Consider the following 27,829-nt stretch of genomic DNA (forward strand, 5'->3'; position numbering starts at 1 on the left):
CTCATCTTGCCTTGCCCAAGTTCGATGACCTTTGGAATATTGTGTTCAATTCTGGGGCCCATATTTTAGGGAGGATTTTGATAAACTAGAAAGCATCCAGCAGAGTGCAGCTTGGATCATAAAGCACTTTCAGACACTGCCATATGAGGAATATTTTCTAAAAAGAAACTGGAAATATTTAGCCTGCAGGAGAGAAAACACATGGAAGAATGATAGGTGTTTTCAAGTACTTGAAAGGCTGTCATGTATAAGAGTGATTCAACTTGTTTTGTTTTGCTCCAGATGGCAGGACCAGGTACGATGACTAGGAGACTAAGAGGCAAATTTAGCTTCGTGATAGAAAAAAACAAACAAATGAACTTGTAACAAGTGGAATAGCCCAAAGGTATCCCAAAGGCTGGCTCAGGAATAATAATAATATCTTCCTCAATAGAAACCTCAATACTGAGTGATCATTTGTCATATGTTTTCTCCCAGGGATTTTTTTTTTTTGCCTTGGTTTTAACAAAATGGCTACTAAGGGTCTTTTTAAAAATGAATTTCTATGATTCAGACTTGAAGTAACTATGTGGGCTTTATCCTTCTCCCTCAAATCTAAATTCCAATTCCAAAATTGTATTTTTGTTACATTTTATGTAACTTTCACTCCTTTTTTCAACTTCCACAACCCTAGATAGTAATAGCTCATATCTACATAGCTCTGAGGGCCACTAGGTAACACAGTGGATAGAGTCCCGGACTTGAAATCAGGAAGACTCATCTTTGTGAGTTGTGTGATCTTTGGCACGTCATTTCATCCTGTTTACCTCTGTTTCCTCATGAGCGGGAGAAGGAAATGGCAAATCACTCCCTTATTTTCACCAAGAAAACTCCAAATGAGGTCATGGAGAGTCAGACATGAGTAGAAGCGATTGAACACCATCTGTAGCCTGGTGCAATAATATTTAACTATGCCATTGATTGGTTAAGAGGACTAAATGGGGGATGGTCAGACATGGCTGTTCTTTCCTACTCCTTCCAAAGGGAGAAGGGAATGTCAATAGGGTTAGCTAGAGTGGATGGTAAATCCAAAAGATAAGCCCACTAGGTTTCAAAGGAATTGTATCAAATTACAAGAGCATTGTTATCCAGTTTGTCCAATGGGAATATTCTCTTCATAGGTGTGGGGAAGATTTTATTTTTACCCTGGATTGTAATGTGTATTTTATTAGCTCATTTATTTTTTAGGTAGGGGGACAGCAGGTCACTCATGGGCAGTCTGCGCTTCTGGGCATGTCGGAACTTTGTGTGCTGTGCTGTAGTTCAAGATTAGAATTTATGGCTAGAAGCCCAGGTGGTTATGCCACAGAATTGTCTTTGTCCTCACTCTTTCATTTTGGTACCAGTATTTTGGAGTTAGGTCAGTTCCTGGAGTGTGAATTGTGTCTCTTTATTTTGAATGTATGAGTGAAATATAAATGTAAGTAAAGCCCCATGTAACTGCATTGTGTTACATAGTCCCTAAGAAACTACCTCTCTAAGAATGCCATGCCAGGTTGGAGGCACTTTAAAGGTTAGAATTCACTGAAGGCCATAGCTCATTGATCTATGCCTATGTAATTTTTTTTAACCAGTTAGTCAGGAGATACATTAGTTCAAACAAAAACTATTTCCTCAAATGGCATAGTAAATAAAATAATAAAAGTCCTCCATGCACATAAGGTATCCTTCCATAGGTTACTACAAAACATGTGAAAAGGATACACATGATTCAGGATAAGACATGAATGTAACCTGTGTGACCAGAGACCTTGATAAAAGGAACTTATATGACCAGGACACATAAATGGCCATGACAAATCATATATCTGCTATTACAGGGCTGCTCATGTCCTTTGGTGATAGCTTCACACTGCTTTCAATTACTTTCTATTGGGCATCATGTCTCCATTTTCTCCTAAGCACAAGGTTCTGCTGGTCTTGTATTTGCTGGTGGGCATTGGTCATTGCTGTCAATTTCTTGGATTCAGCTTTTCAGGGCTACCTTCAGCTCCTGTCTGCTAGGGTGTAACGATTAGAAAGCCTCTTCCTGGCAGGTAAACTGACAGTTATTTAGTCATACTAAAAGTTATGAGCTACCACACCCAGGTAAAGGGCTCCTGAACAAAACCAGGTGGAGTATCCTCCAGATAATATCAAATCTTTTTTGATTCCTTGTGTCTGGGGTTGAGTCACACCAATCTCTGAGACAAGTTCCTAACTTAGAAAAATTTTCCTGTAGTTTGTATTTCATCCTTTATGGGGATCCTGTGCCACAAAAACCAATTTCATAGGGCTCTGACAAGAAATTCCATAGGAGCTAAGTAGAAATTAGGTTATGAGTAAGAGAGTTGATTTCAAAGGTCCCCTTTGGATTGGAATACAAATAAATTTGACAAAAGTGACCGAGGCAACCCTTCCAACATTTTCCTCCCTCAAATTTGGCGCTTTTTTTTTGGCCAGTGAAATCTTGCTATCTTCATATGCAATATCATTATTGTTACTTTTATTTCTCACTATAGATTCTTGTGGACAGGAACTATGACTAATTCATCTCTATATCTCCTTTAAAGCCAGAACAGTGTTCCTTCCGTAGGTGCTTAATAGTTGAACTAAACAGAGATGAAAGCACTGTTTTTGAGGAGGAGGAATATTAGGGTGTTCAAAGGCTATGCTTTAGAAGACCGTGATCCACATGATGAAATAATAAAGGAAGATTGGGAGTGCCCTGGAAGCCAGCAGAGCAGTGACAAAGTCATGGAGACAGGAGGTTTCCTTTGTTTGTCCCCTAATCATTTTTCATATCTATTCCTCTTCTAATAATTTGGTGACATTTCTTCCATCAGCCAAGAAGACTGAGAAATGTTTCAGAATTGGTTATTTCTATTAAGTGAGGGCATTCAACCCCTGGGAGCAAGAACTTCCTCATACCAGGGGGACAGCTATGCTAAATGAAGGTTGGAAATGAATCACTTAGAAGCAATTCTCCTTGATAGCAATGGAAATGTCAGTGTGACCAAAGGAGTGGTGTGGAGCTGCTGGAGCATGACATTTTCCAACATTAGTCATCTCTTTGTCTTGGGTAGGTTGTTTCTTAAAAGCTTCCAATGTATGTTCAGTTATAATGATCTTAACAAGAAGTCACTGTGCTTGGACAAATTTAGAAGAGTTAGATGTGCATGGCTAAGTCCTTTATCTATGGATTAATAAGTAACCTCCATTTTAATTGGCTGATTGCTGCTGTCTCCCACAGTTCTTTTCTGTCTACTCTCTCCTGAGCTTTCAGGGAGTTGTGTCAGCCTTAAAATGTCAGGAACAACTTGGAAATTGATTTTACTTCTGGGAATGGTCTTTTCTGGAGCAGGAAAATATGCATCTCAGTCTCTTCTGAGAGGTAGGATTGAGATGAGCCGTGATAATAAGTATCTTCTTGTAGAGAGAGTCTTCTTAGAAATATGTGCAGGATTCCAGGATGAGAGCTCATCATTTTTTTGCAGGAGCTCTCTGGGGGTATGCAAGAGATAAATTTTATGGCATGACTACCGCTGACTTTACCTGTTTTATGTTGCATTTCTTTAATTGACATTTGAATTGAGGGTGGAAGACTCGAACTGAACTTTATTAAGATTTCTTAGCAAATCTACAGTAGTTTCCATCATTTGGATGTACTGCTCAATTACAATAATTTCTAATCATTTAGTTAGGAAAAATTATCAATATTTTTAAAACATTTGAATACCTTAGACAAACTTTATGTATTAACCTTCTGGAAAACATGGAATTTATATTTCCTCTAGCTTTTTCCAATGGTCCTTTTTCCTTAAAAAAATAAGCCAAGAGAGGTCCCTGACAAATTCCTTCCTGAATGTGTTGGTGCCAGTCCCCAGAACCATTGTGTTTCTTGGTTTTGCATCAATGAGTTTTACTTCAGGAAATAATATATCCCAATTCTAAAGCATTACAAAAATTATTATAAAATTCATTCAAGTGGTAATGACAGACTATCAACCTATGTTATTGTTTAAGGATTGTCTTCTGTTCCAAAGCAGTTAAACAGAGAAGAGTTATTTAAGAGGAGGAAGTAAGAGTGAAGCCAGAGTTTGGAACTCAGGTTTCATGGACATGGTTCAGCCTCTGAGGCAGGCTGTTTGGTTGTGATAATGTCTAGGGAACTGAGCCTGACCTTCAGTTTCTGCAAGTAAAAAGACCATTTTTTATATCTGTATAGGGGAGATTGGGCAGCAAGGTGGCTCAGTGGCTAGATAGCTGGGCCTGGAGTCAGGAAGACTCATCTTCCTGAATTCAAATCTGGCCTCAGATACTTACTAGCTGTGTGACCTTGGCAAGTCACTTAACTTTGCCTCGGTTTCCTCATCTGTCAAATGAGATGGAGAAGGAAATGATAAATCACTCCAGGATCTTTTCCAAGAAAACCCCAAATAGGATCACAAAGAGTCAGACATGACTGAAATGGCTCCCACAGGAAGTATGGTTCCTCAACTTGTATCAATTTCAAAAATGCTTACTTGCCCCATTTCATTTCTTGAAGATGTCTTCTACGTTTGATGCACTGCTCAATGTACTGGAGAGCAAGAATTTATGAGAAAATGTGGTCCTGTCACTGTGGAGAGGGGGCTATCTTTGAGAAAACAAGCTGAGGCATAAAAGAAGGAATGTCCCCTCCCCAGTTGAACTCCTGACATCTTTCTCCTTTCCAAAGCCTCTAGGCCCTGTCTGCCCTCATTTCTTTATACTGTCTGGAGGAGAAGAAAGAGAGATCTGTGTAAATGGACTAAGTTGTGTGGATAAATTAAGAATGTCTGATAATATTGAATACCTTTGCTGACAGTTGTGCTCCCAACCTGGTACTTTGTTTTATTAACTGAACAATGTGTTTATTAAGGGCTATTAGACAAGGATTATAGAAGTTAAAGCTAAAATGATGAGCTCATGGTGCCCAGAGGGCTGAAATTTGCCCATGGCCCTGCAGTTGTACAAAGAGGATCTGAATCTAGTTCTCTGACACAAATTCAGTGCTCTTTTTACAATATCAAGCTACCTCTCAAAGTTACATGCAAACACCGTACACCAACCAATTAACTTGGTGGAGAGAGGGGCAAGATTATGATGAAACAGAATTTTTCCTTTTTTTTCCCTTCTAGATTCCGTAATGATTATTTTGATAGATTTCAAATCCTTAAAAGATGTCAGTTGGATGAAATGTTAAGTCAGAAATACAACTGTCAAAATAGACATTATTAAGATACATAAAAATGCTTTTCAAACCTTAAAGTGCTACATAAATGCTGGTTTTCTTTATTATTATTCATTGACAAGAGAACTAATTAAACAGGGAACTATATCTGCTGGGTGTGAACCTGGGAAAGTGCCCTCTGACCTTCAGTTTCTTAATTTGCAAGATGAAGGGACAGGACTAAAGAAATACTCAAGTTATTTTGGCTTTGAGATGTCTGTATCCTTTTTAGTTTTGTGATCGTTTTTTGGACACAGTCCATTTCTGGAAAGTATCTCTAATATAGAAAGACTATCACAATACTCATGCCTTTTGAAAAGGTATCTGTTAAATTGTGTTTTATGATGTGGAAAGGAAAGAAGAACAGACTAGGGACTATATATAATGAAGTAGGTGTTATGGATTCCTTAGGGCAGAACGAAATCTTTGGCATGATAGTTTTGATTGTTTCAAGGTATAATTACCTTGAATATTACCTTGAATAATTACCTTGAATAATAATCTGTTCAGATCCAGTTCTGTTTGATTTACTCAGGAACAAAGATAGTTAACTAAAAATGGTAATTACTTTTGAGACGGTAGAACCCTACTCTTACACTGGTCAACTTGATTTTGTACTTTCTGGTTCAGAAAAGTTCTCTGAAAGACTCTGGAATGTCAGAGAACTCACTGCCTGTTTATGTTTTCCCTGATCTGGATCCCTAGGTCACATGTGTGGACGGAGTACAATAGACAACCAGCCATGGGATTACTTGAGCCATTTCAGTCGCATTGTTGGAGGGAGCCCAGTTGAAAAAGGAGCATATCCGTGGCAAGTGAGTGCTAGGCAATGACTGTCTTCGCAGGAATGAATGGCCTCTTGGAAAAGAAAAAAAAGGTTCCAGTATCTGAGGGGCTATCAGGGATTTGGGGGCTAGTTCATTACTCTTTAAGAATATGCTAAACTATGTGTTCTTTGCTGTGTGCTCTTGATGGACTCCCCAAAAAGACATCACATGTTCAAAATGAAATGCCATCCCCTCCACGTGCTTTCTGTTGTGCCTTTGTGATTGCTGGTTCCTATAATTGGAATGTCCTTTCCAGCTCTCCCACTAACTTTATTTCCACATGTTTATTCTATCCATTCTTTAAGAATGATCTCAAATGTCTTCTTCATCGAAAACCTTCTTTGATGCCCTTTGTCAGGGGCATTTCCTGCTTTAAACTTCAACTAGTATTTGGTTTAGACCTTTCTCATATACTTTTCACACACTCTTTTGGATTATAGGAGACTAGCATCAAAGATTTCAAGCTAAAAGGGACCTTACAGGTTACCTAATCCAAAATTCCATTTCACGGATAAGGAAATTGAAACCCAGAAAGGTTAAGTCACTTGCTCATGGTCACATAAGCAGCCAATGGCAGAATCAGAATTTGAACCCAGGTCTGCTGATTTCTAGCCTGGCACTCTTTCCCCTGCAGCATGCTGCCATTTGTATCTGTCTTATAGCCCTGACAAACTGTGAGCTTATTTGGGTAGGGTAAGTGACTTATTTATTTCTGCATCTCCCTCAGTATAATGCTTTTTACATTATACATGTTTATTGACATTTAAATATATCTGAAAGAATTTCCTTGTTGGATTACATTGTGAAAATGGACATACCTTCCCAAAACCTCCAAAAACATCGTCAAGTCATAATCAGGTAAATTTATACAGTTAGAGTAAAATTTACAATTTTCTAATAAAAATAGTCATGCTCATTGTCAGGACAGGAATGTAGCAAAAATTCTAAACACACATATTCTGAAAAAAGAGAAATTAGTTGTACAATGGATGATCTTATTCCCTTGGTGACAATAGGTATGCAGAAGAGTTAAATAGTATAGCAGGGAACACCAAGCAAAATCAAACTCCTGTGATTTAAATTCCCAATTTCCCTGACTGTACAGACTTAGCAAGTATTTTCTTGTTGGGTTTTAGGTTTAATGCGTGGTCTTAGTCCTTCCATGTATGTACGTTTGTACTTTTCATCATGTATTGATGTATTTGTCTTTCTATAAAGTTTAAGCTTAAAGTTTATACTCCATTGTGGTATCTAATTTTTACAAAGTCAATTTTAGCCCTTTATTTTCATTCTCCACGAATCATTGGTAGATAGGAAGGATCTAAAATGCAATGAGATCTCTCCTAGGCTATAGAGAACTATTTTCCCATGTCTTTTCCATGCTTTGAGTCTCTCATTGTGTTCCCATCTACTTTTTCTATCTATCCAGAAAATATTCCATATACCATACGTATCTCAATTGTTTTCTAATTCCATTTCAGGGTAAACATGGATATGCCTAATGGGACACCTATAAACTCATATTCTGAAACACAAATGAATGCAAGAAAGCTTAGGAATTGCTTTTCACCCAAAGGAATACTGTACAAAGCTGGAAAATGAAGGGAATGGAACGAGAGCAGGGTTTTTGGCTTCACATAATCAAGAGTTGGAGAAATAATGAATATAGAATACCTACCTGCCTTGAAATCTGGGGTGATCTTGGAGGAACAGGAAAAGCTTTTATACTTTTCTTCTGTATTTTCCCCATAGATCTTCTAATGTTTTCCAAATATTGAAACTTAAGTATTTCCCTAATTTTTTCTTCAAAACACAAACATGATGTTGTTAGGTTTCTTGCATGTTGCTTTTTTCTAAATCTGAAATAAGGCCTATTTTTGAGGTCATGTGTATTCCTAGGAAATGGTGGGAAATTCCAAACAGCTTTTGTCAGAGCCATCAGATTGGTTCTTACATCCAAGAGAGTAGGTTCATATTTACTAATTCTCCTTGAAGCCCAGGAGATGGAATGAGATGTAGATAAGCTACAAACCAGGGTCAGGCTGAATTTCCAGAAGGTATTGGATGGGCAGTGGACTAACTATCTTATATGGAAATAGAGATGACACTATGCAAATGTTAAACTTCTGGAATCCAGCTCTGAGTGTTGTTATGTTAGCAGACCCTGGCCTAAGAGTGGGGTAGTACCTGACATATTCTAGCCCACAATTCCTGGTGGTTCAAAATACTTCCTATATGGGAGGTATTATGCTAGCTGCTAGGAATATGAAGGAAAACACAAAATCCTTCCAATATTCAAGGACTTTAAATGAGGATACATACATATAATACATGCTTAAAGTAAATAAAAGTAATTTTTTTGGAGGGAGGAGGTAGAGAGTACTAACAGTGAGGGGAGAATCAAGGAAGGCCCTTGAACTAAACCTAGACTGAACCTAGAGTTTATGAAAGGTAGAGATGAAAGTGGAAAACATTCCAAGGAGACAGTCTGATCAAAATCAGGAAAGTTGAAGACAGAATGCTGTGCACAATGAACAACAGGAAGACCTCTTTGGCCAGAATATAGATCGTATGAGGGAGAGTAATGTGACAAAAGTCTTGAAAGGTCAGGGTGGCTAGGTGGTGCAGTGGATAGCACATTGACCTTGGAGTCAGAAGGACCTGACTTCAAATCCTGCCTCAGGCACTTACTAGTTGAGTGACCCTAGGCAAGTCATTTAACCTTGATTGCCTTTCCCTCCCTCTCCCCCCACCAAAAAAAAGGTAGACATGGAGCCAGATTATGAGGGGTTTTAAATAAGGAAGGAGTTTTATCTGAGATCCAATAGCTTCTTGACGTTCAGTTGTTGCAACTAGTATGAATTCTGGGTCACTGTTTTGGGGCCTATTTAGTTTTGGGGCTTGTAGGTTTGAGGGTTTTTTTTAATAATTAATTTGTTTTCAGTTTTCAACAATCACTTGCAAAAGTCTTAAATTTTCTCCTCCTCCTTCCCCCCTCCCTCTCCATGATGGCATCCAAGTCTTATTTGGGTTCTACACATACATTCTTACTAAACACATTTTTACCTTAGTCATGCTGCATAGAAGAATTAAAAAAAATGGGAGAAAGCACGAGAAAAACCAAAACAAAACAAAACGTAACAAAAGAGAAAGTTCTGCTTCATTCTGTGTTCCAACGCATTCTGTGTTCATTCTCTGGATGTAGTTGGCATTTTGCATCATGAGTGCTCTGGAAATGTTTTAGATTCTTGCACTACTGTGAAAGTCTAGGTTCATCAGATACAGTCTGATTTGAGGATTTCTTGAATGTAGTTATCCACTCTGCCTTTTTTTACATGTTAACATGGCATGGTGGAGAAAGTAATTAGAGACCAGAGAGACAGCATGGGAGAGTGGAAAAGAGTGCTTTGTTGGGAGTCAGAAAACTTGGGTTCTGATCCTATCTCTCCCACTTACTGTCTGTGCTATCTTAGGCAAGTCATGTAACCTCTCTGAATCTCAGTTTTTTCCTCTTTAAAATGGAATTAGAGTAGATATGCTCTAAGGTCTCTTGAACCTCTAAACCTCCTATTCTAGGCTTTGAGTAATTAAAACCATTTAGTGACTGAGTGACTTTGGTCAAATCACTTTCCCTTTCTGATAATTAGGATCCTCACTTGTATAGTTGAGTTAGGGACCCCTCCCCCACCCAGTTTATAATACCATTATGAAAATCAAATGACATTATGGAGAAGACTTTATAACCTGGGAAGTATTCTCAAATGAAAGACAATGTTACTATCCAAAGTTTTTGTCCTTCAGGTGTCTCTGAAACGAAGAGAAAAGCACTTCTGTGGAGGAACTATCATCTCTGCCCAGTGGGTGATCACAGCTGCTCACTGCGTCATGCATAAGTAAGAACGGACAGTCACATGGTTGGAGGCCAGCTGGTATTTCCCTCTTTGTCATGTGATTCATAGAGTACTTTTGTGCTCAAAGTTGGAGGTGGGATGTTGTACTAATGCGATTCTAAAATTAGTTATAGGGCCCATTATAATCTCCATGTTGGGATAGAGGAGGAGCTCCCTCTGGGACTAGTCCAGATATCTGCACACACAGATGTTTAGTTAGTCCTGGTTAATGGTGATTACTATTCACTACCTGTGGCCTGTTTGATCTCTGTGGTTGCTTGTTTGTTCCCTTGTTTTTCCTAAACAACATTTCTTCTCTATAGGGATATGAAAACTTTTCTGAATGTTACTGCAGGAGAACATGATATGAATCTGGTAGAGCAAGGAGAGCAGACTCTTTCTGTGGATACTATCATCAGACACCCATATTTCACACTCAGAAAACCAATGAACTACGACATTGCCCTCTTGAAGATGAATGGCACATTCAAGTTTGGTAACCATCTGAGGCTAGAGAGAATCCATGCTCTTGGCTCCCTTGGGCCAGGCCAGCTTGTGCTTTGCCAGTGGAGTTCATGAGTACCCTCTAAAGCTTTGTTCTTGGTCTGTGAAATCTGATCTCATTTTAGGTCTAGGTATGACCTGAAGGTTGGGTTAAGGCATTCTGGGCAATGGTCATGATCACTGCTGATAATTCTTCTCCACTGAAGTATCATAGTTATAGAAGGTAAAAGAGAGAGAGCCAAGACTTTCCTTGATTCTCATGTACCTTTGGAACAAGAGTGGGAAACCTGCAGCCTCAAGGCTATATGTGGCCCTCTAGGTCCTCAAGTGTGGCCCTTTGACTGAATCCAAACTTTGAAGAACAAATTCCCTTAATAAAAGGATTTTTTTCTATGAGACTTGGACTCAGTCAAAAGGCTGCATCCAAGGACCTAGAAGGTCACATGTGACCTCGAGGCTGAAGGTTCCCCACCCCTGCCTAAGAGATGCTTCCCCTGTCAGCTTTTCTATCCCTCTGATGATAATTAAGGACTTGGGAAGGATACTTACCAAAGGAATATCAGAACAAACAAGGTTTAGGCATCCAAGTGAATCTAAGAGACCCTGGCTGCTCAATAAAAGATAGAGCTGCATTTGTGTGTCCCTCCAGGGAGGCTGAGGCCTGGATATTTTCTCCAGGGTTGGACACCCTCTTGTCATTTTCTACAGGCCAATTTGTCGGACCCGTATGCCTTCCCAAACAGGGGGAATCTTTTGAACCAGGATTCATCTGTACCACTGCAGGCTGGGGTCGTCTGGAAGAGAGTAAGCAGCCTTCATCCCATCTCATTGAATCCACCAACAACTCAATACAGCAAGCACTTGAACCTGAGCTCTGGGAACCTGGGTCTGGAAATCTCTATGTGCAAGGGACTATGGGACTCTATGCTCCATTATATTTCCCTATTGGTTTGTTTTCCTAGATGGCCGCCTCCCTCAAGTCTTGCATCAAGTGGACTTGCCCATTCTGACTAAGAGGAAGTGTGCAGCTATGCTGTTAACTTTAAAGAGACCTATCAAAGGCAATACACTTCTCTGTGCTGGCTTTCCAGATGGGGGAAAGGATGCATGTCAGGTTGGTAGGGAAAAGCAGAGCCTGACTTGGTAATAGGCTAAATTCTCACTCTGGTTTATTTTCTTGTGGGAGAGATGGATTTATCTACTTTTCATGATAACCCTGGAGGGCAGAATTGGAGGCTGGTGAGTCTAGGGGGTTAAATGAGAGCTGGAAAAGATAAGTTAAAAGCACATTTAGACTGTTGATTTGATCTCTTTCTCTCAGATATCAAGTGATGGGAACTAAGAGGGATTATCAGTCCTCGGCTATAGGATAAGATTTAATAGCTAGGGGGTGCTTATTTCTTCTCCCATACATGAAAGAGTGGCCAGCTCTCTTATTTGGTGACTGACTTACTCAGTTTGTGAATTCTTCTGCCTGTGTCTGCTGCTGACAAGTCAATAAACATCTATTAAGCACGTAATCTGGCCAGCTCTGGTCCTAAACACTGAGCCAGTAACCTTAGTGGGATTTTCTTGTTTCCTGAGCTTTAGCCATGGGATCTGGGAGGGGAGAAATAGAGAAACTTAAGGAGATTGATTCTTTCTTGATGACTGAAGAAACAAGTAGAGGGAAAAGAAAGAGGGTGAAAGTGTAGGGTTTCATAAGTTTTGAGGACTATCTGGGTATTTTCTTTATACTATCTCCATTCCCTAGAACTCATTTAACCTAGAGTTTAAGGAGGATTCCTGGTTACTCTTATGGAAGTCCCAAGGCAAGGAATGGAAGCAGTTTTGATTGATGTTGACACTGATGATAACAGAGTTTCTCTTCCTATAGGGTGATTCAGGGGGCTCCCTAATGTGCAGGAATAAGTATGGGGCCTGGACTCTAGCTGGTGTGACTTCCTGGGGGATGGGATGTGCTCGAAGTTGGAGGCACAACTGTCAGAAAATTGCCAGTTACAGAGGAACTCCAGGGGTCTTTACAGACCTGACCAAGGTGCTTCCCTGGATTCACAACACTATTGAAATGGGTAATAAAGCCAATGTCATGTAGAGACCCAAGCTGTAGTGACTCTTTTGATGGGGGCAAAGAGTTTGTAGGGTTGGAGGTTGAGATCTAGAGAAATTGGAGGGAAGGCAGGCTCATAATAGAGAATATGGGAATTATTTATTCTCAAAATGTCCATCCAGAATAAAATGTATTTAATTTAGAGGAAAATTTCAATGGAAAATTAATATAATGATTTAGCAATTATTTTTTAAAGTTTTTAGACAGTCCTGTAGCAATAATTCAAAATACATTTGATTTCTGATGAAATATTATACCTTTCTTTTTTGAGTAAGTTATTAGCAAGATCCCTTGCAATAAAATGAGGTGGTTGGACTAGAAATTTCTAAGGTGTCTTCTAACATTTTGTATCTATGTGTGGATGTCATAACTAAAGTTTGTGAATTAGCTACATTATCTGTTGATGGCCCTTTGATCTACATTTTCCTTCTTTGGCTTCAGGGTTACTGTAGTTTCCTGGTTTTCTATATACCTCTCTAGTCATTCTTTATTGGCTTCCTTTGCTGCATCATCATCTTCCTCACTTTTTAATTTGAGTGTTTTCTAAGAATCCATTTCTCACCTTCTTATCTTCTATCTACACTTTCACTGGTGATCTCATTTACTCCCATAACTTCAAATAGCATATCTATACAGACGGCTATCAGATCTACATAAGTGGTTTTGATCTTCCTGTCTTGCACCCCCCAAGTGCCATGAGACATTAGGACCTGGATATCTCATTGCCAAAGAAAACTGAATATACTTCAAGCCTACCTCACTTTCTCCTTCAAAATGGATTTTCTTTATTATTTTGGTCTATGGCAGCATCTCCCATTCTCCTAACCTTCACTGTTACCTTAACTCTTAGTTATGGCTTGTCATTGATTCAATATCCCTTGTATTTGTTTTCTCTCTTTTGATTGCCACCACCCTAATTCAGGCCCTCGTTACCTCTCATTTGGAATTTTAAGATAACTGTCTTTCAGTTGACCATTTTCAATCTCCTCCTCATCAATCCATCTTTCACACATCTTCCAGAATAATCTTTTTAAAATTCCTAGATCTGAGCATATTTTTCCTGCTCAAAAAATCTCCAGTGACTCCCTGTTTCTTCATGAGGATAGTCTAGACTTTGTTTCTCTTTGCAACTCAACATCACCCTGTCTTTCCTATCTTATTTCCTAAAACTCTTTTCCAAATAATGTGCTCCACTTCAGAGGTGGGGAACCTGTGACCCTGAGGCCACAGATGGCCCTCTGAGTCCTCAAGTGTGGTCCTTTGATGGACTCTCAACCTCACAGAGCAAAACCCCTTAATAAAAGGATTTTTTTCTGTGAAATTTGAATTCAGGAAGGCGTAGACTTATATCTCATCCTACACACTAGTTACTTAAACTTTCTCCTTCAGTTTCCTCATATGAAAAACAGGGAAGTTGGCCTTGACATTTATGGTTCCTCCGAACTCCAAATCTCTGATTCTATGACAATTCTCTACCCTTCCCCTCTCCACTATAGGGTTTATCTTAACATCTCCGTGTCTTTGTTCAGGCTGTTCCTAGTTCCAAGAATGTTTATCCCTTCCCACTTTTGCCCATTTAACTCTTATTTCACTTTTAAAGTCCAACTTAAATACTACTTCAGCTAAGAAGCTTTCTGAGGGACCAAAAAAAAACTCTTTAGAAAAGAAATCAGAAACCAGGGTGTTAGTCAGATCTAATGAGCGCTTTGATATGCCTGTGGTGATGGTCAAATAACAATAAAAAACCATTTATAGAGTTTTAGAAAATGTCTTACATTCATTATCTCATTTTAACCTCACAAAGGCTTTGTGAGGTTGGCACAGAGATGTTAAATGACCTACTTAAGGTAACATAGTAAACGAGATCTTAAATGAGAACTTATTCATTGAAATACACTCTTTTTCTTCAATATGTGCTTTGGTCAACTTGACACTTGGGAAACATAACATTAAAAGGTCAGTTCTGATACCACAATTCTTGGAAAGGTAAAGTTTGGATACCCATGGCAAGAGATTGGGTGGGTCAAAATTTATAGCATGGTGGTGTGGAAAGAGTATTGGATTTAGAGCTGAACAGGGGTTCCAAATCTCAGTTTTGTTACCTGTGGGACCTTGACCAAGTCACTTGACCTTACTGAGCATCAGTTTTTGCATTCACAAAACGGGACCCCTTCCAGTTTGAAATCTATGCTTTTATGATGCTGTGACAATTCTCTATGCGTAATGCCCATCTCAGGGCTGTTGTGAGGCTCAAATAAGATAATGAACAAAGATCTCTTTGTAAGTGTTAAAGTACTTTATAAATACTAGTTATTACTAAATTGTAAAGTATTATACAAATATACATGTTTATTATTTGTAAATTTTTATATAAATAAATGTCAAATGATGATGTTACAATTGGATGGATTGGGGTGAGATTTTCATAAATATGGTTGTGTTAAAAGGCTTTCTCTTTCTTTACTCAGGGCCGAGGATGAAAAGCTCTGTGGGTAAGCAACAGCTCCCTGATGAAGTAGAAAGAATGCTGGATTTTTAATTTGAGGACCTGAATTCAGATCTCTGCTCAGACACTTCATACCTATGCAACTGTTGGCTTTTCATTTAACCTGTCAGGGTCTTGGTTTTGTCATCTGTAAAATGAGCAGGATCAGATTAGCTAATCTCTAAGGTGCCTTTCAGTTGTAAATTTATGACCCTATGATACAACAAGCTCCTTTATATTTCTGAATATTGGGGGAGAGTCTTCTTGTAACTGAACAGATGTCTATTTCTAGTTCCAGTAAGAATCTGGTCTGGATGAGAGGATGACCTCCATGATCACATATGAAAGATGAAATAAGTTAAGAGGTAGCCTGTAAGGATTTATTGTGAAGGCATCATGTACAGTCACTTCTCATGTTCATCTTAGTCTCTACCAGGTGGCCCCTGCAGGACTTGGCATACCTACACCCAACAGGAGCTATGCTTCACTGCCCTTATTTCTCTCACTTGGCATCAGGCCCTAGTCAGATGCAAAGACTCCCCTCGAAGTCTTACCTAGAACACACAATGTCACTAGCAACACCAACCCAGGGTCCATAGCTACAGCCAGAGTGGTTTGTTATTTTTTTATTGTTCAAGTAGTGCTTCTTATCACTGACCAATGCTTTTCTTCTTTGACTTCCTTTCCAAGCCTTGTGCAGTGACCAGGATGGCCAACTCTCAGGGACTGAGGGGCAGCTCCGCTTCCCAAGACATCCCCACCAGTTCTATGGAAGTGATGAGTGAGTAAACACCATTCAGTTTTTCCCCTTTCCCAAGTCCAGCTGCCCCTGTTGAATCATCATCAACTGCACTTGCCATTTAGAACAAAATCTTTTTTTTACTCTGTGTGTCTGTAGGTTGTGTATCTGGACTGTGCATGTCATAGGGCAGATGCACATCTGGCTCAATTTTTCTCACTTGGATGTGGAATTTGAGGAGTTCTGTCGTCAGGATTCCCTGTCTGTATATTCATTAGAAGACAAGCTCATTGGTGAGTGGGTATTGTACTACCATGAAGAAACCAGTGCTTAATGAGCATTTATGGTGAGGGGGAAGGCTTGGACTCACTGATGCTTAGAAGCCTCTGATGGCTTATGATGTTAATAATGGACTGGCTTATGAGAACTACATTTCTGTATATTTACATCATATCATTAAGCTTTTATTTTCCACACTGAAAAGTGAGGGATGGCTTGGGGAAACTAGGAAGAGTAGGTAAGCTGAAACTTTCTGAATTCAAAAATTCAGATTTTCTGATTCCAGATCTAGACTTAGCAAGGATGTTATCAGCATGGTTATGAAAGTAAAACATGAGATGTGCTTTGATTTGTCAAGGACTGGTATTTATACTGGCTGTCACATGAAGTCTCCTATAGGCCAGCCAGCTGAGAGTTACTATGGTTCCAGCCTGCTCTAAGAATTTTGAACAGGAACCTAGTTTTCTAACCTCTTTTCTGGTTGTGTGCTCTTGATGTGGATTCAAGGGACCTGGATTTGAATTATGGTTGTATCCTTTACTGCCTATGTGACCTTTAAACTTTTCTAGGCCTCACTTTCCTCATTTTCCTCACTGTCCATCTCTAAATCTCTGGTGTTATAATCCATTGTGACTGACTGATCTAGCCTTGGTGACTCACCTATGTTTTTTGAGTGTGGAGAGAAATACTGACTAGCCATCATGCCTTAGTAATGGATAGGAAGGGTGTTGGTGTTGGGTGGTAGGAATGAATCCAGGGAAAGGAGATGGAGTACCCAGAGGGTTGAAGTTCTGCAATGTAAACAGTTCCTCTTCAGATCTTCAATGAACTGAGGAAGTACCTTTGTTTTTCCTCACTAGATTTTGAACTGAGAATCTTTGATGATATGTTTCAGGGAAGTTCTGTGGTGTGGCTGTCCCTTCACCAATTTTCATTAGCTCCAACTCAGTAAGGCTGAAGTTTGTCTCCGATGCTACAGAGTATGGCACTGGATTTATACTCACCTACAAAGCTCTTAAACCAAATCATTCTCCTGGTAAAGTAATTTACTTCACTTTGTTATTTTTAGTTCAGGTGAAAAATTGGAGCTGCAGGATCTTGGGTGTAGGGCTGTCTTAACGTTGAGCACTGCAGCTAGGTGGTGAGGGCTGGGTCTAGAGTTATGAAGACAGGAGTTCAAATTCAGCCTTAGAACTTACTAGCTGTGTGACCCTGGACAAGTCATTTAACCCTGTTTGCCTGTTTCCTCATCTGTAAAAATGAGCTGGGGAGGAAAATGGCAAGCCAATCTTGTATCTTTGCCAAAGAAACCCCCAAATCAGGTCATGAAAAGTCAGATATGAAATGACTGAACAACAAGGGAACACAGTGGTGAAGGTAAATGGGACATGTTCATGCCCCTGTCCCTGATTGTTAAACACAACATGGAAATTGAACTTAATTTTGTGGGACGTTAAATGCATCTCTGTCTCTGTCCTGGTGACCATTCTGATAAGAAACTATGCATATCAAAATGATGGCAGTCCTTGCAGATAGTGATGGAATGTTAAAGATTTAATGCAATCTCATTTGCTCTCAAATGAAACTTCATATGTGATTAGATGAAGAGAAAATTTTTACTTTTGCTTTTTATTTTAGATTTTGGTTGTGTTGCCTTAAGTGTCCTTTTTGAAGAAGGGATAATACAAAGTTTACATTATCCGGATGTTTATACAAATCTGATCAGTTGTCGCTGGATTATTCATGCTCCAGAAGACCACAAAATTAAGGTACTGCCCTTATAGATGGGCTCATAATTACTACCTGGTAACAGTTAAACGTTACCTATTTCTTACAGAAGATGGCAAGAACACTTGTTTTTATTCCATTCAAGGCAAAGGATCATTGTTCTATTAACTGGTACAGTGGGGTTACTTGGTACATTCTCAGCAATTCTTAGTCCCTTCTGCAATGGGAGTCACTAAGAAACTTAGAAAACAACCACAAATACATATCTTGAACCATCAGTACACAAGATGATCATAGCTCTCATTAAAGTTCAAAGTTTTCATGGAGTCTGAAACACACAATTTTGCACCTGTTTGGCATGGCCAGCTAGTGCGGATACCATGAAGTCAGTTCATATGAGTGGCACCATACTCTCTTTATCTCAGTCACTTCAGCAATGTTAGAGCAAAGAAAAGGTTTCATGGCTAATCTAAGTATAAAGTGCTGTTAGGATCTGACCCCATCAAGTATGTTTATGGAAAGCAGCGCTGTTTCTATTTAAAAAGTGGCTTCTACTATTAGGGAGCAGCATCACTTTCTACCTCTGATACAACTTCCAGTCTTCAGTGGGTTCTTCACTGCAGAACTACTTGGACTTCCTCAGCTCCTATTGGTCTTCCCTCCCCTATACCTTGCATTCCTTGAGAGGGAGCATGGCAGAGTGGGTGGAGAGATGACTCAGAGTCAGGAATATATCTGATCAAGTCCTACTCCTGATATAAACTGACTTTAATCTCTCAGAATCTAGGCAACTCTCTATAATCTAACACTGTAAATTGCAGAGAATGTGCTGATCTGCATTAGTAGAAAAGATTTCCTATATAAAAAAGTTCTCTATATAAAAGAAAACACAGGATTAATCCTGAGCACTTGATCCCCATGGTTTTAAGTAGTCAGTCAGTCTGCAAGTGCCAGAGGATTGTCAAGAATTTGATTCATATTAGTTTTTGACTTGATCTGGTAATTGCCCTCCATCTGATTTCGGATACCACACAAGACAGACACCCTCAGCTGAACTATTCCACTGACAGCTACTGCATCTAGAACTTAATGGATGGATCTGTAGTTAATCCTTTACATTCCAAACACCTTTGGGAAATGGCAAACAGAAGGCCTTTCTATTCCCATTTTGGTTTACCCAACTGGTTCAGCAGACTTACCTCTATAAGGTAAGGATTATGAGTGGGAGGGGATATGATGGGTGATTTGTGTCTGCAAAGCTAATTTCATCTGTTTGACTCATTGACCAGGAAATGTAGGGACTCAGCAGGAATGATCTCCTTTTATAAAAATTAATTAGCTAATTAATTTTTAGTTTTCAACATTCACATACACAAGATATTGAGTTCCAAATTTTTTCCCCATCTCTACCCTCCGCCCACCCAAACACATTGTGCATTTCAATTATCCCTTCCTCTAATCTACCCTCCATTCTATCACATCTCTCCCTTCTCCAATCCCCCTCCCTTCTATTTTCTGATAGGGCAAGATAGATTTCTATACCCCACTGCTTGTATATCTATTTCCCAGGTGCATGTAAAAACAATTTTTAACATTTATTTTTAAAACATTGAGTTCCAACATCTCTACCCTCCTCTCTCCCCTCCCATCCCCACTGAGAAGGCAAGCAATTCAATATAGGTTATACATATGTAGTCATATAAAACATTACTGTAACAGTTATGATGTGAAAGACTATATTTCCCTCCATCCTGACCTGCCCCCTCATTTATTCTATTTTCTCTTTTGACCCTGTCCCTCTTCAAAAGTATTTACTTCTAATTACCCCCTCCTTCCATTTGCCCTCCCTTCTATCATCCCACCACCCCTCACTTATCCTCTTCCCCCTTACTTTCCTGTAGCAGAAGATAGATTTTCATACCCAATGGCATATGCATGTTACTCCGTCCTTAAGCCAAATGCGATGAAAGTAAGGTTCATTTTTTTCCCTCTCACCTCCCCACTCTTTCCCTTCATTAAAAAAAGATTTTTCTTGCCTATTTAATGTGAGAGATAATTTACCCCATTCTATTTCTCCCTGTCTCCTCCCAATATATTCCTCTCTCATTCCTGAATTTTATTTTTTTTAGATATTCATATTCAACTCACCCTGTGCCCTCTGTCTGTAACTACCTCAATACTGAGAAAAGTCTCAAGAGGGACAAATATTATATTTCCATGTAGAAATGTAAAAAGTTCCACTTTAGTAAGTTCCTTATGATTACTCTTTCCTGTTTACCTTTGCATGCTTCTCTTGATTCTTGTGTTTGAAAGTGAAATTTTCTATTCAGCTCTGATCTTTTCATCAAGAATGCTGGAAAGTCCTCTATTTCATTGAATGACCATTTCCTCCCCTGAAGTTTTAAACTTAGTTTTACTGGATAGGTGATGGAACATCATATTCCAAGCCCTTTGATCCCTTAATGTAGAAGCTGCTAGATTTTATTTATATTATTTATATATATTCTATTTTAATTATAGATTTGAGCTAGTTTTATCCAGATTGTGTTTCAACAACACTCAAATTGTTTCTTTCCGGCTGCTCTTGATATTTTCTCCTTGACCTGGGAACTCTGGAATTTAGCTAAAATATTCCTAGAAGTTTTCCTTTAGGTATCTCTTTCAGGAGGTGATCAGTGGATTCTTTCAGTATCTGTTTTACCCTCTGGTTCTAGAATGTCAAGGTAGTTTTCCTTGATAACTTCTTGAAAGATGATATACAGACTCTTTTTTTTAATCATGGCTTTTAGGTAGTCCAATAATTTTTAAATTGTCTCTCCTGCATCTGCTTTCCAGGTCAGTTGTTTTTCCAATGAAATATTTCATATTTTCTGCTGTTTTTTTATTCCTTTGGTTTTATGATTTCTTGATTTTTCATTAAGTCATTATGAAATCTACTCCATTCTAATCTTTAAAGAATTATTTTCTTCAGTGAGCTTTCAGACCTCCTTTTCAATCTGGCCAATCCTGCTTTTTAAGGTATTCTTCTCCTCATTGACTCTTTGGATCTCTTTTACCATTTGAGTTAGTCTGTTTTTAAAGGTGTTATTTCCTTCAGCATTTTTTTGGAGCACTTTAGCAAGCAGTTGACTCATTTTTCACGATTTTCTTGCATCACTCTCATTTCTCTTCCCAATTTTTGCTCTACTTCTCTTACTTGATTTTCAAAATCCTTTCTGAGCTCTTCCATGACCTGAGACCAATTCATATTTTTCTTGGAGGCTTTGGATGGAGGAGCTTTGACTTTGTCTTCTTCTATTTGTATATTTTGGTTTTCCTTGTCACCAGAGTAACATTCTATAGCCTGATTTTTTCCCCCATTTTTGCTCATTACCCCAGTCAATTACTTGACTTTTGAGCTCTTTGTCAAGGTAGTTCTCTGCTTCCAGTGGAGGTGGAGGGCTGTGCTGTCAGCTGCTCAATCCCCACCCCCCCCAATCTATGGGTGTACAGCTACAGAAACCACCAGTGCTCCTGTTGTTGCTGCTGCTGCTGTTGCTGCTGCTGTTCCAGCTGCCACAAGCTGCTCCACCCTCTCCACCTTCCTGGAGCTAGGGCCAGACCACTCTCCTCTCTCACACAGGTCATACAGGTTTTTTCCACTGTCTGTCCAATTTGTCCTTGTTGTTTGGGGGTTGTGAAGTCTGGAAGCCACCACAGGTGCCAGATATTCAGTCCCTCCTCAGCCTGCTCAGGTGCTTTCTGTGCTGGCATGGCCCATGCTACACTGCACTTGGCTCACAGGGTGGTAGATAGATGCTTCCCGTGGACCTTCCAGGCTGTCTTGGGCTGGAGATTTGCTTCACTCTGTTATTCTCTGAGTTCTGCAGCTCCAGAATTTGTGGACAGTTATTTTTTACAGGCATTTGGCTGTGCTTGTGGGGAGAGCACTGGCCAGTCTCTGCTTCTACTCCACCATTTTGCCTCTACCCTCCCTTGTTCAACGATCTCCTTTTCCATAATTTTTCTTTGTCAATACATTCCACTTATCAATTGGGTTAGCAAACTCCTTTTCTAAAAGACTTAGTCACATTTGATAGGATCTTAAATTTGGAAGGGCCTTAGGGATTACCTCATACAGTCCCTTTGCTTTCCAGATAAAGGAACTGAAGCCATAAGAGATTAAATGTTTTTTCCCTCAAAGGTCACACAGAGAGTAAACATCAGAGCAGATATTGGAACCTAGGTTTTTCATTTCAAAACTTCTACTCATTGCACTACGACATGCTCTTAAGTGGTTTAAGCATATTCCAAACTTCCTCCATCAAATCTGATCTATAGAAAACTTACACATTTTTATCTTTTACAGAGAATTTTTTAGGAGTGTCTCTATATGGGACCAATATCACATTTCATTCTGAGAATTTTATGCCCAGATGATTTCTCACCCATTTTAGGCTATATTCCAAACAAGACACTTCTGAGAAGGGCAAAGTATACTGGAAAGGGCACTGAATTTAAAGGTAGTGGACTTCAGTTCAGATCCTGCCTCAATTACTTACTACTAGTGTCACCTAAGTCAAGTTATTTCACTTCTCCAAGGCCCATTTTCATCATCTGAAGAACAAGAAGGTTGGACCTCTGAGGGCCTTTCAAACTGCAAATTTGTAGTCCTATAATAGGATACTCCATGATGGGAGAGAGCTTTATTTATCTGTACATCTCTCAACACCTAGTAGAGTGCTCTTCACATAACAGAGTAATAAATATTTAATACTGTTGAAAGAGGGGGAGAAGAAGAGATATTTTCACTTCAGAATTGATTGGGACTACACAAATGAAAGACTGAACAGGAAAGACATGATATGACTGGGAGATAATATAAATGGACAGTTATATTGAACTTTAAGATGCTTTCTTCATAACAGTTCTGTGAGATAGGTATTGGAACTACTCATCCTCATTTTATAGTTAAGGACATTGGATGTTTGAGGGGTTGAGGGGTTGAATACAGCTCTCTTCTGCCTCCAACTTGAACATTCTTTTCTCTGTATCCCCTTGCTTCTTTCCAAGAAAGTTGAGAAGAGATGTCATGATAAGATGAAAGAGGCTCAGAAAGGGATGATGGAAGATGACAAAGACAAACTTAGATGATATTTTGCCTCTCAACTCCATATCCTTTCTTTCTCCTGATTCCATTATTTTATATGACATGAAACTGACTCTTGGTTTGACTGTGTAAGGGCAATACCAATTAGTTATGTCAATGAATTGTTTACAATTTTGCCTAATTACCATAACCATGTTAACAGCTATGAACATCATTATATATGAGTCAGATTAGCTTCCTTATAAATTGTTTTGATTGCAAACCTTTCTACTTGGAGACAATCAGATTAACTCATGAGGGTTTTAATCTAGGGCAAGAATTTTGCCTCTTTCCCTCTTCTCTGCAAAGTTAGAAAGCTGAAAAATGTGAATTGTTGACAAAATTCATACAGCTTTCAGCCCCCAGATGTTTTATTCCCCACACTGGGAAGGAGGTTTCCCAGACAGTTGAATTTTGTCTAATCAATTGTCCAAAGTTTCCCTTCCTTATCACACTCTCGTTAGTAAAAGCACCAAATTCAGTAATTAAAATGATGACATCTTTAGCTAGAAAACAATTTTTAAAAAATACAAGTAAAATTTAAAGCAACAGGGAAACACTTAATAATTAACCATGCTTTCTGTTGCAAGAGATAACAGAACAGAAGGGAGAAATAATTTATATTTGTTCCAAAAGATTTTCTGAGTAGGTGCTATTCAGCTATACCTTATTGGATTCTCTTAATAAACTGGTTGGTGAATCAGGGAGAGGAACATGCTTTAACTGCTTTAAGGTTTTGAGTCAGTGTCATGGAAAGGCTTCTCCATCTATAGCTGTTGTCACTACTGCTGATGCTGTCCCCATTCTGTGTCAACAATTTTCTACAGAGAGATTAAAAAAAACATGTTACTGTAGTTCAGAGCTCTGCTTTCCATTTTCAATCCCACGATACCTTCATCTCTTCTTGAGGTGGGAAGAAATACAACTCCTAGGATCTTAAGTAGTTTAGGACTCCTTAGAAGGTGGGTAGTTCCAACCTTTCTAGAATGATTTATATTCAGTGTCAGCTTTTCTTATACCACTTTTACAATTCCTTGTCACTTTTTTTTTGGTTCTTCTTTACTTTATCTTACCTTCTTTCTTTTCTATTTGTTCTTTTAAATTCTTAGCTTATCAGAAAGCTCCTCTGTAGTCACATTTATTCCTTTAGATTTTTTTTCTTATTGAGACAATTTGTTATGAATTTCAATTTTAAGGTCCCCTATCTCTTTTCATTCAATTTGATAGGATGTCCAGGAAGGACAGCTCCCAAAAAACAACAACTCATATTCAGTGGAATATTAAGGAAGAATCTTATTATCACCTATAGAAGAATAGAGTCTTCTGCTCTTTTGTGACCCTATAAGGATATTATAACCTTATGGGGATAGTTCTCCAGTTTCCCATTTATACCTTGCTTTTCATTCAGCACTCCAGGTATTGGATCACTTGCTTACTTCTATTCCACCCCTCATTCCTTCTTCTCAGCTCCTCTTCTCTTAGCTTTACTAATGGGAACATGGTTTCCCAGCATTTCTACTTCTTTTCAAGTGTTCTTTGGAGACAGTGGCAATGTGGCATCACTGAAACTTGATTAGAGTTTAACTTATATTTAATTTTCATTTTATCGTTATATTTATATATGGTTTTCTTCATTGTTTACTTACTTACTTGATTATCTACTCTATATTAATTCATATAAATCTTCTTCCTTTTCTACATTCCTCATATTCATTACATCTTACTGTACTATAAGATTCTATTACATTTATATGCCATAGTCTCTCCCCTGACTCCACTCAGATCCACATATGATGATTACCTACCTTGTATTTAGGTCTTTATTAGCGTAAAGTGGACTTCTGTGAATATTTGCTACATATATTGGGCTTCTATTTTTGTCTTTGACTTCTTTAGGGTATATAACCAGGTGAAGGATCATTGGGTCAAAGGGAATGAATGGTTAAGCCCCATCTTTTTTTCTGCGTAATTCTGGATTGAAATTTAAACTGTTTGGACCACTTCACCATTCTGTCACTACACATTAGTGCATCTGTCTTTTCGTAGACCTCCAACATGGATGATTCCTCTTTTCACCTTTTCTACTATGCATAGAATGAGGTAGACCCTCAGAGTGTGTGGTTTCATACACCCCCATACACACATATATTTCTATTTGTGATTTGGAACATGTTTTTGTGTGATTGATGATTGTTTACAATTTTTGTGAAAATTTTACAATTTTTATGAAAACTGTTCATATTCTTTTATTACTTATCTATTGATAAATGGTTCTTGATATTTTGGCTGTGTTTTTAGCTAACAACAAAAGATTCCTAAACTGAAATAATTTAGAAAGAAATGTATGATGTAATCTAGAAGAAGGGAAAGTCAAAAATGGGTGCCCACTCCCCTCGCCCCACCCAGTGTCTATAATTTACGTGTTATATAGGATTCAAAGAAAGGAACAAGGAAACAGTACCTGATTGACCAACATAGAGTCAATTTCTACATTATACATGTTTGAGATATATAGTGAGAGAAAACACTTCACATTCTTTGCATCAGTCTTTGGATCTGACAGGGTTTCTGGTCAGCATAACCCAGCTTCCAAGTTAAGCATTAAACCTATCTGGTCTCTAAGCAACAGGTCTAGTATTTCATACCCTCAGGGCTACGTACAATACCGGAAAGCTTTCCTGCAGTGTCAGCTCCCTTCCAACTGATGTGTAGAATAAAAGAGTGCTAATAGCTGGCATAAGATGGTGATGATGGTAGCCAAGAAAGGTCTCAAGTAGGTGGTTCTTTCATTGTGTTTTGAAGGAAGCTATGGATTCTGAGACAGAGGGTACATTTAAGACAGGGAATACCACTTGTGCAGAGACACAGAGAAAAGAGATGAAATAATTTGTATTGGAAACAACCAGCAAGGTAGTTCAGGGACAATATATGAAAGGGGGTAAAATGAAATAATGCTGCAAAGGTGAGAGTCTGATTGAAGATGGCTTTAAATGCTAGGTAATGAAGTGAGTAGGACATCTCAAATTATCCCCATTTCACAAGTGAGGAAACAGTCTTAGAATCATTGCGTAGAACTGTGAATCACTTAGTTATTCTAGGAATACAATAATCCAAGGCAATCTCAAAGGATTTATGATGAAACATGTTATCTACCTCCAGAGAAAGAACTGATATTGTCTGAATACAGATTGAAGCATATGATCTTTCTTTCTTTCTTTCTCTTCCTTCCTTCCTTCTTTTGTCTCCTTTTATAAAATGACTAATGTGGAAATGTTTTACATGATTGCACATGTATAACCTATATTGGATTGCTTCCCTTCTCAGGAAGGGGGAAGGGCAGGGTAGAAGGGAGGGATAGAGTTTAGAACTCAAAACTTAAAATATATATATATATATATATATATATATATATATATATATATATATATATATATATATATATATATATATATATATATATATATATATATATATATATATATATATATAAAGTGGTTTTAACAGATTATTGGGGAAAATAAAATATTATTAAAAAGAAAAAGAAATAGCTGAGTAGCACCTAAATCAGTAACAGAGCTATGATTATAATCCAGGTAAGAAGACATAATCACAATAGAATCTAATTTATCCATGGCTCCTCGCTTGATTTTTGTAATATTGTTCTTTGTCTTCCTATCTGTTTGATTCTACCAGTGCAGTATACTTTGCTGAATAATCATTCATCTCTTTACCCTAAGCACATATATTTCCAAAGAGTCTGTATTTGTCCTTCTTCTCTCTTCTCCATACGCACTTTCTTTCATTTGATGATTTCATTTGCATCCATGGGTAAAATTATCATCTTTATACACATTCCTTCCATATCTCTGAGGCAACTAGATGGTACAATGGATAGAGTGATAGGACTGAAGTCAGAAATACTCACCTGAGTTCAAATCTGGCCTCGGACATTTACTAGCTGTGTGACTCTGGGCAAGTTACTTAATTGTGTTTGCTTCAGTTTCCCATCCATACAAGTGAACTGGAGAAGGAAAGGACAAGACAATCTAGTATCTTTGCCAAAAAAAGAACCCCAAAACCAAAAGCTGTCACAAAGAGTTGGACATGACTGAAATGACTGAATAATAATGTATATTCCTGTGTCTCCACTGAATTGTACTTCTTTACTTGGCTGAATGTCCTATTGGATTCTCAAGCTCAATGTTGTTAAAATGGAACTCAGCACCTTCCCTTATAAACCCAGTCCTTCTTCAAACTTTCCTATCTCTTTTGAGGGCATCACCAACTTATCCAGGTTCAAAACTTTAGTCATTCTTGACTGTTGACCCTTGCTTTCCATAGCCAATCACTTGCTAAGTTTTCTCAGTTTTACATCCACAGCATCTCTTGCATGTGCTTCCCTTTTTACACTCTCATGGGAATCACCCTAATTGAAATTCTCATCTTTCTCTTCTGCCATTATAATAGCCTCCTTAATGGTCTCCTTGCTTCTTGTTTCTTCATTATTCAATCCTTCTACAGAGCTACTAAAATAATCTTCTAAAAGAACATATCTAAACATGTTCCTTTGCTGCTCAGAAACCTTCAGTGGCTCACTTCTACTTCTAGGATAAAAATGACACTTTGCTGGTCTAGCATGTAAAGCCTTCTATAATATGACCTTTGTTTACCTCTCCAGTTTTATTTCACATCATTTCTCTTCATGCATTGTACATTCCAGCTAAACTTGACCACTGGCTGTTCCCTGAATGAGAGATTCTATCTTCTACCACTGTGCATTTATACCAGATGTCTGAAACACCTGGAATGAACATTCTTCTCATCTCTGTGTTGTAGAGTCCTCATCTTAAAGTTCATATTACATGCC

General features: G+C 38.5%; 1 protein-coding gene across 5 annotated transcripts in view; it reads left to right on the forward strand.

Moving 5' to 3' along the window:
- The first annotated feature begins 3,265 nt into the window (after positions 1 to 3,265).
- The window catches only part of OVCH2 (ovochymase 2), a 63,432-nt gene continuing 38,868 nt past the window's right edge, over positions 3,266 to 27,829 (forward strand). For 2 of the 5 annotated variants that reach the window (XM_072619678.1, XM_072619677.1), the window contains exons 1-12: positions 3,266 to 3,412; positions 5,978 to 6,087; positions 9,901 to 9,992; positions 10,313 to 10,485; positions 11,202 to 11,297; positions 11,456 to 11,607; positions 12,370 to 12,565; positions 15,072 to 15,095; positions 15,779 to 15,869; positions 15,987 to 16,120; positions 17,002 to 17,142; positions 17,745 to 17,875. In XM_072619678.1, coding sequence (XP_072475779.1) covers positions 3,325 to 3,412; positions 5,978 to 6,087; positions 9,901 to 9,992; positions 10,313 to 10,485; positions 11,202 to 11,297; positions 11,456 to 11,607; positions 12,370 to 12,565; positions 15,072 to 15,095; positions 15,779 to 15,869; positions 15,987 to 16,120; positions 17,002 to 17,142; positions 17,745 to 17,875 — 1,428 coding nt within the window. In that variant the 5' untranslated portion in view covers positions 3,266 to 3,324. The remainder of the gene's footprint in view (positions 3,413 to 5,977; positions 6,088 to 9,900; positions 9,993 to 10,312; positions 10,486 to 11,201; positions 11,298 to 11,455; positions 11,608 to 12,369; positions 12,566 to 15,071; positions 15,096 to 15,778; positions 15,870 to 15,986; positions 16,121 to 17,001; positions 17,143 to 17,744; positions 17,876 to 27,829) is intronic. The other 3 variants (XM_072619676.1, XM_072619679.1, XM_072619680.1) reach the window with 2 other exon arrangements.

Source organism: Notamacropus eugenii, chromosome 6 (genome assembly GCF_028372415.1).
Source record: "Notamacropus eugenii isolate mMacEug1 chromosome 6, mMacEug1.pri_v2, whole genome shotgun sequence".
In the NCBI taxonomy this organism is placed as follows: Eukaryota; Metazoa; Chordata; class Mammalia; order Diprotodontia; family Macropodidae; genus Notamacropus; species Notamacropus eugenii.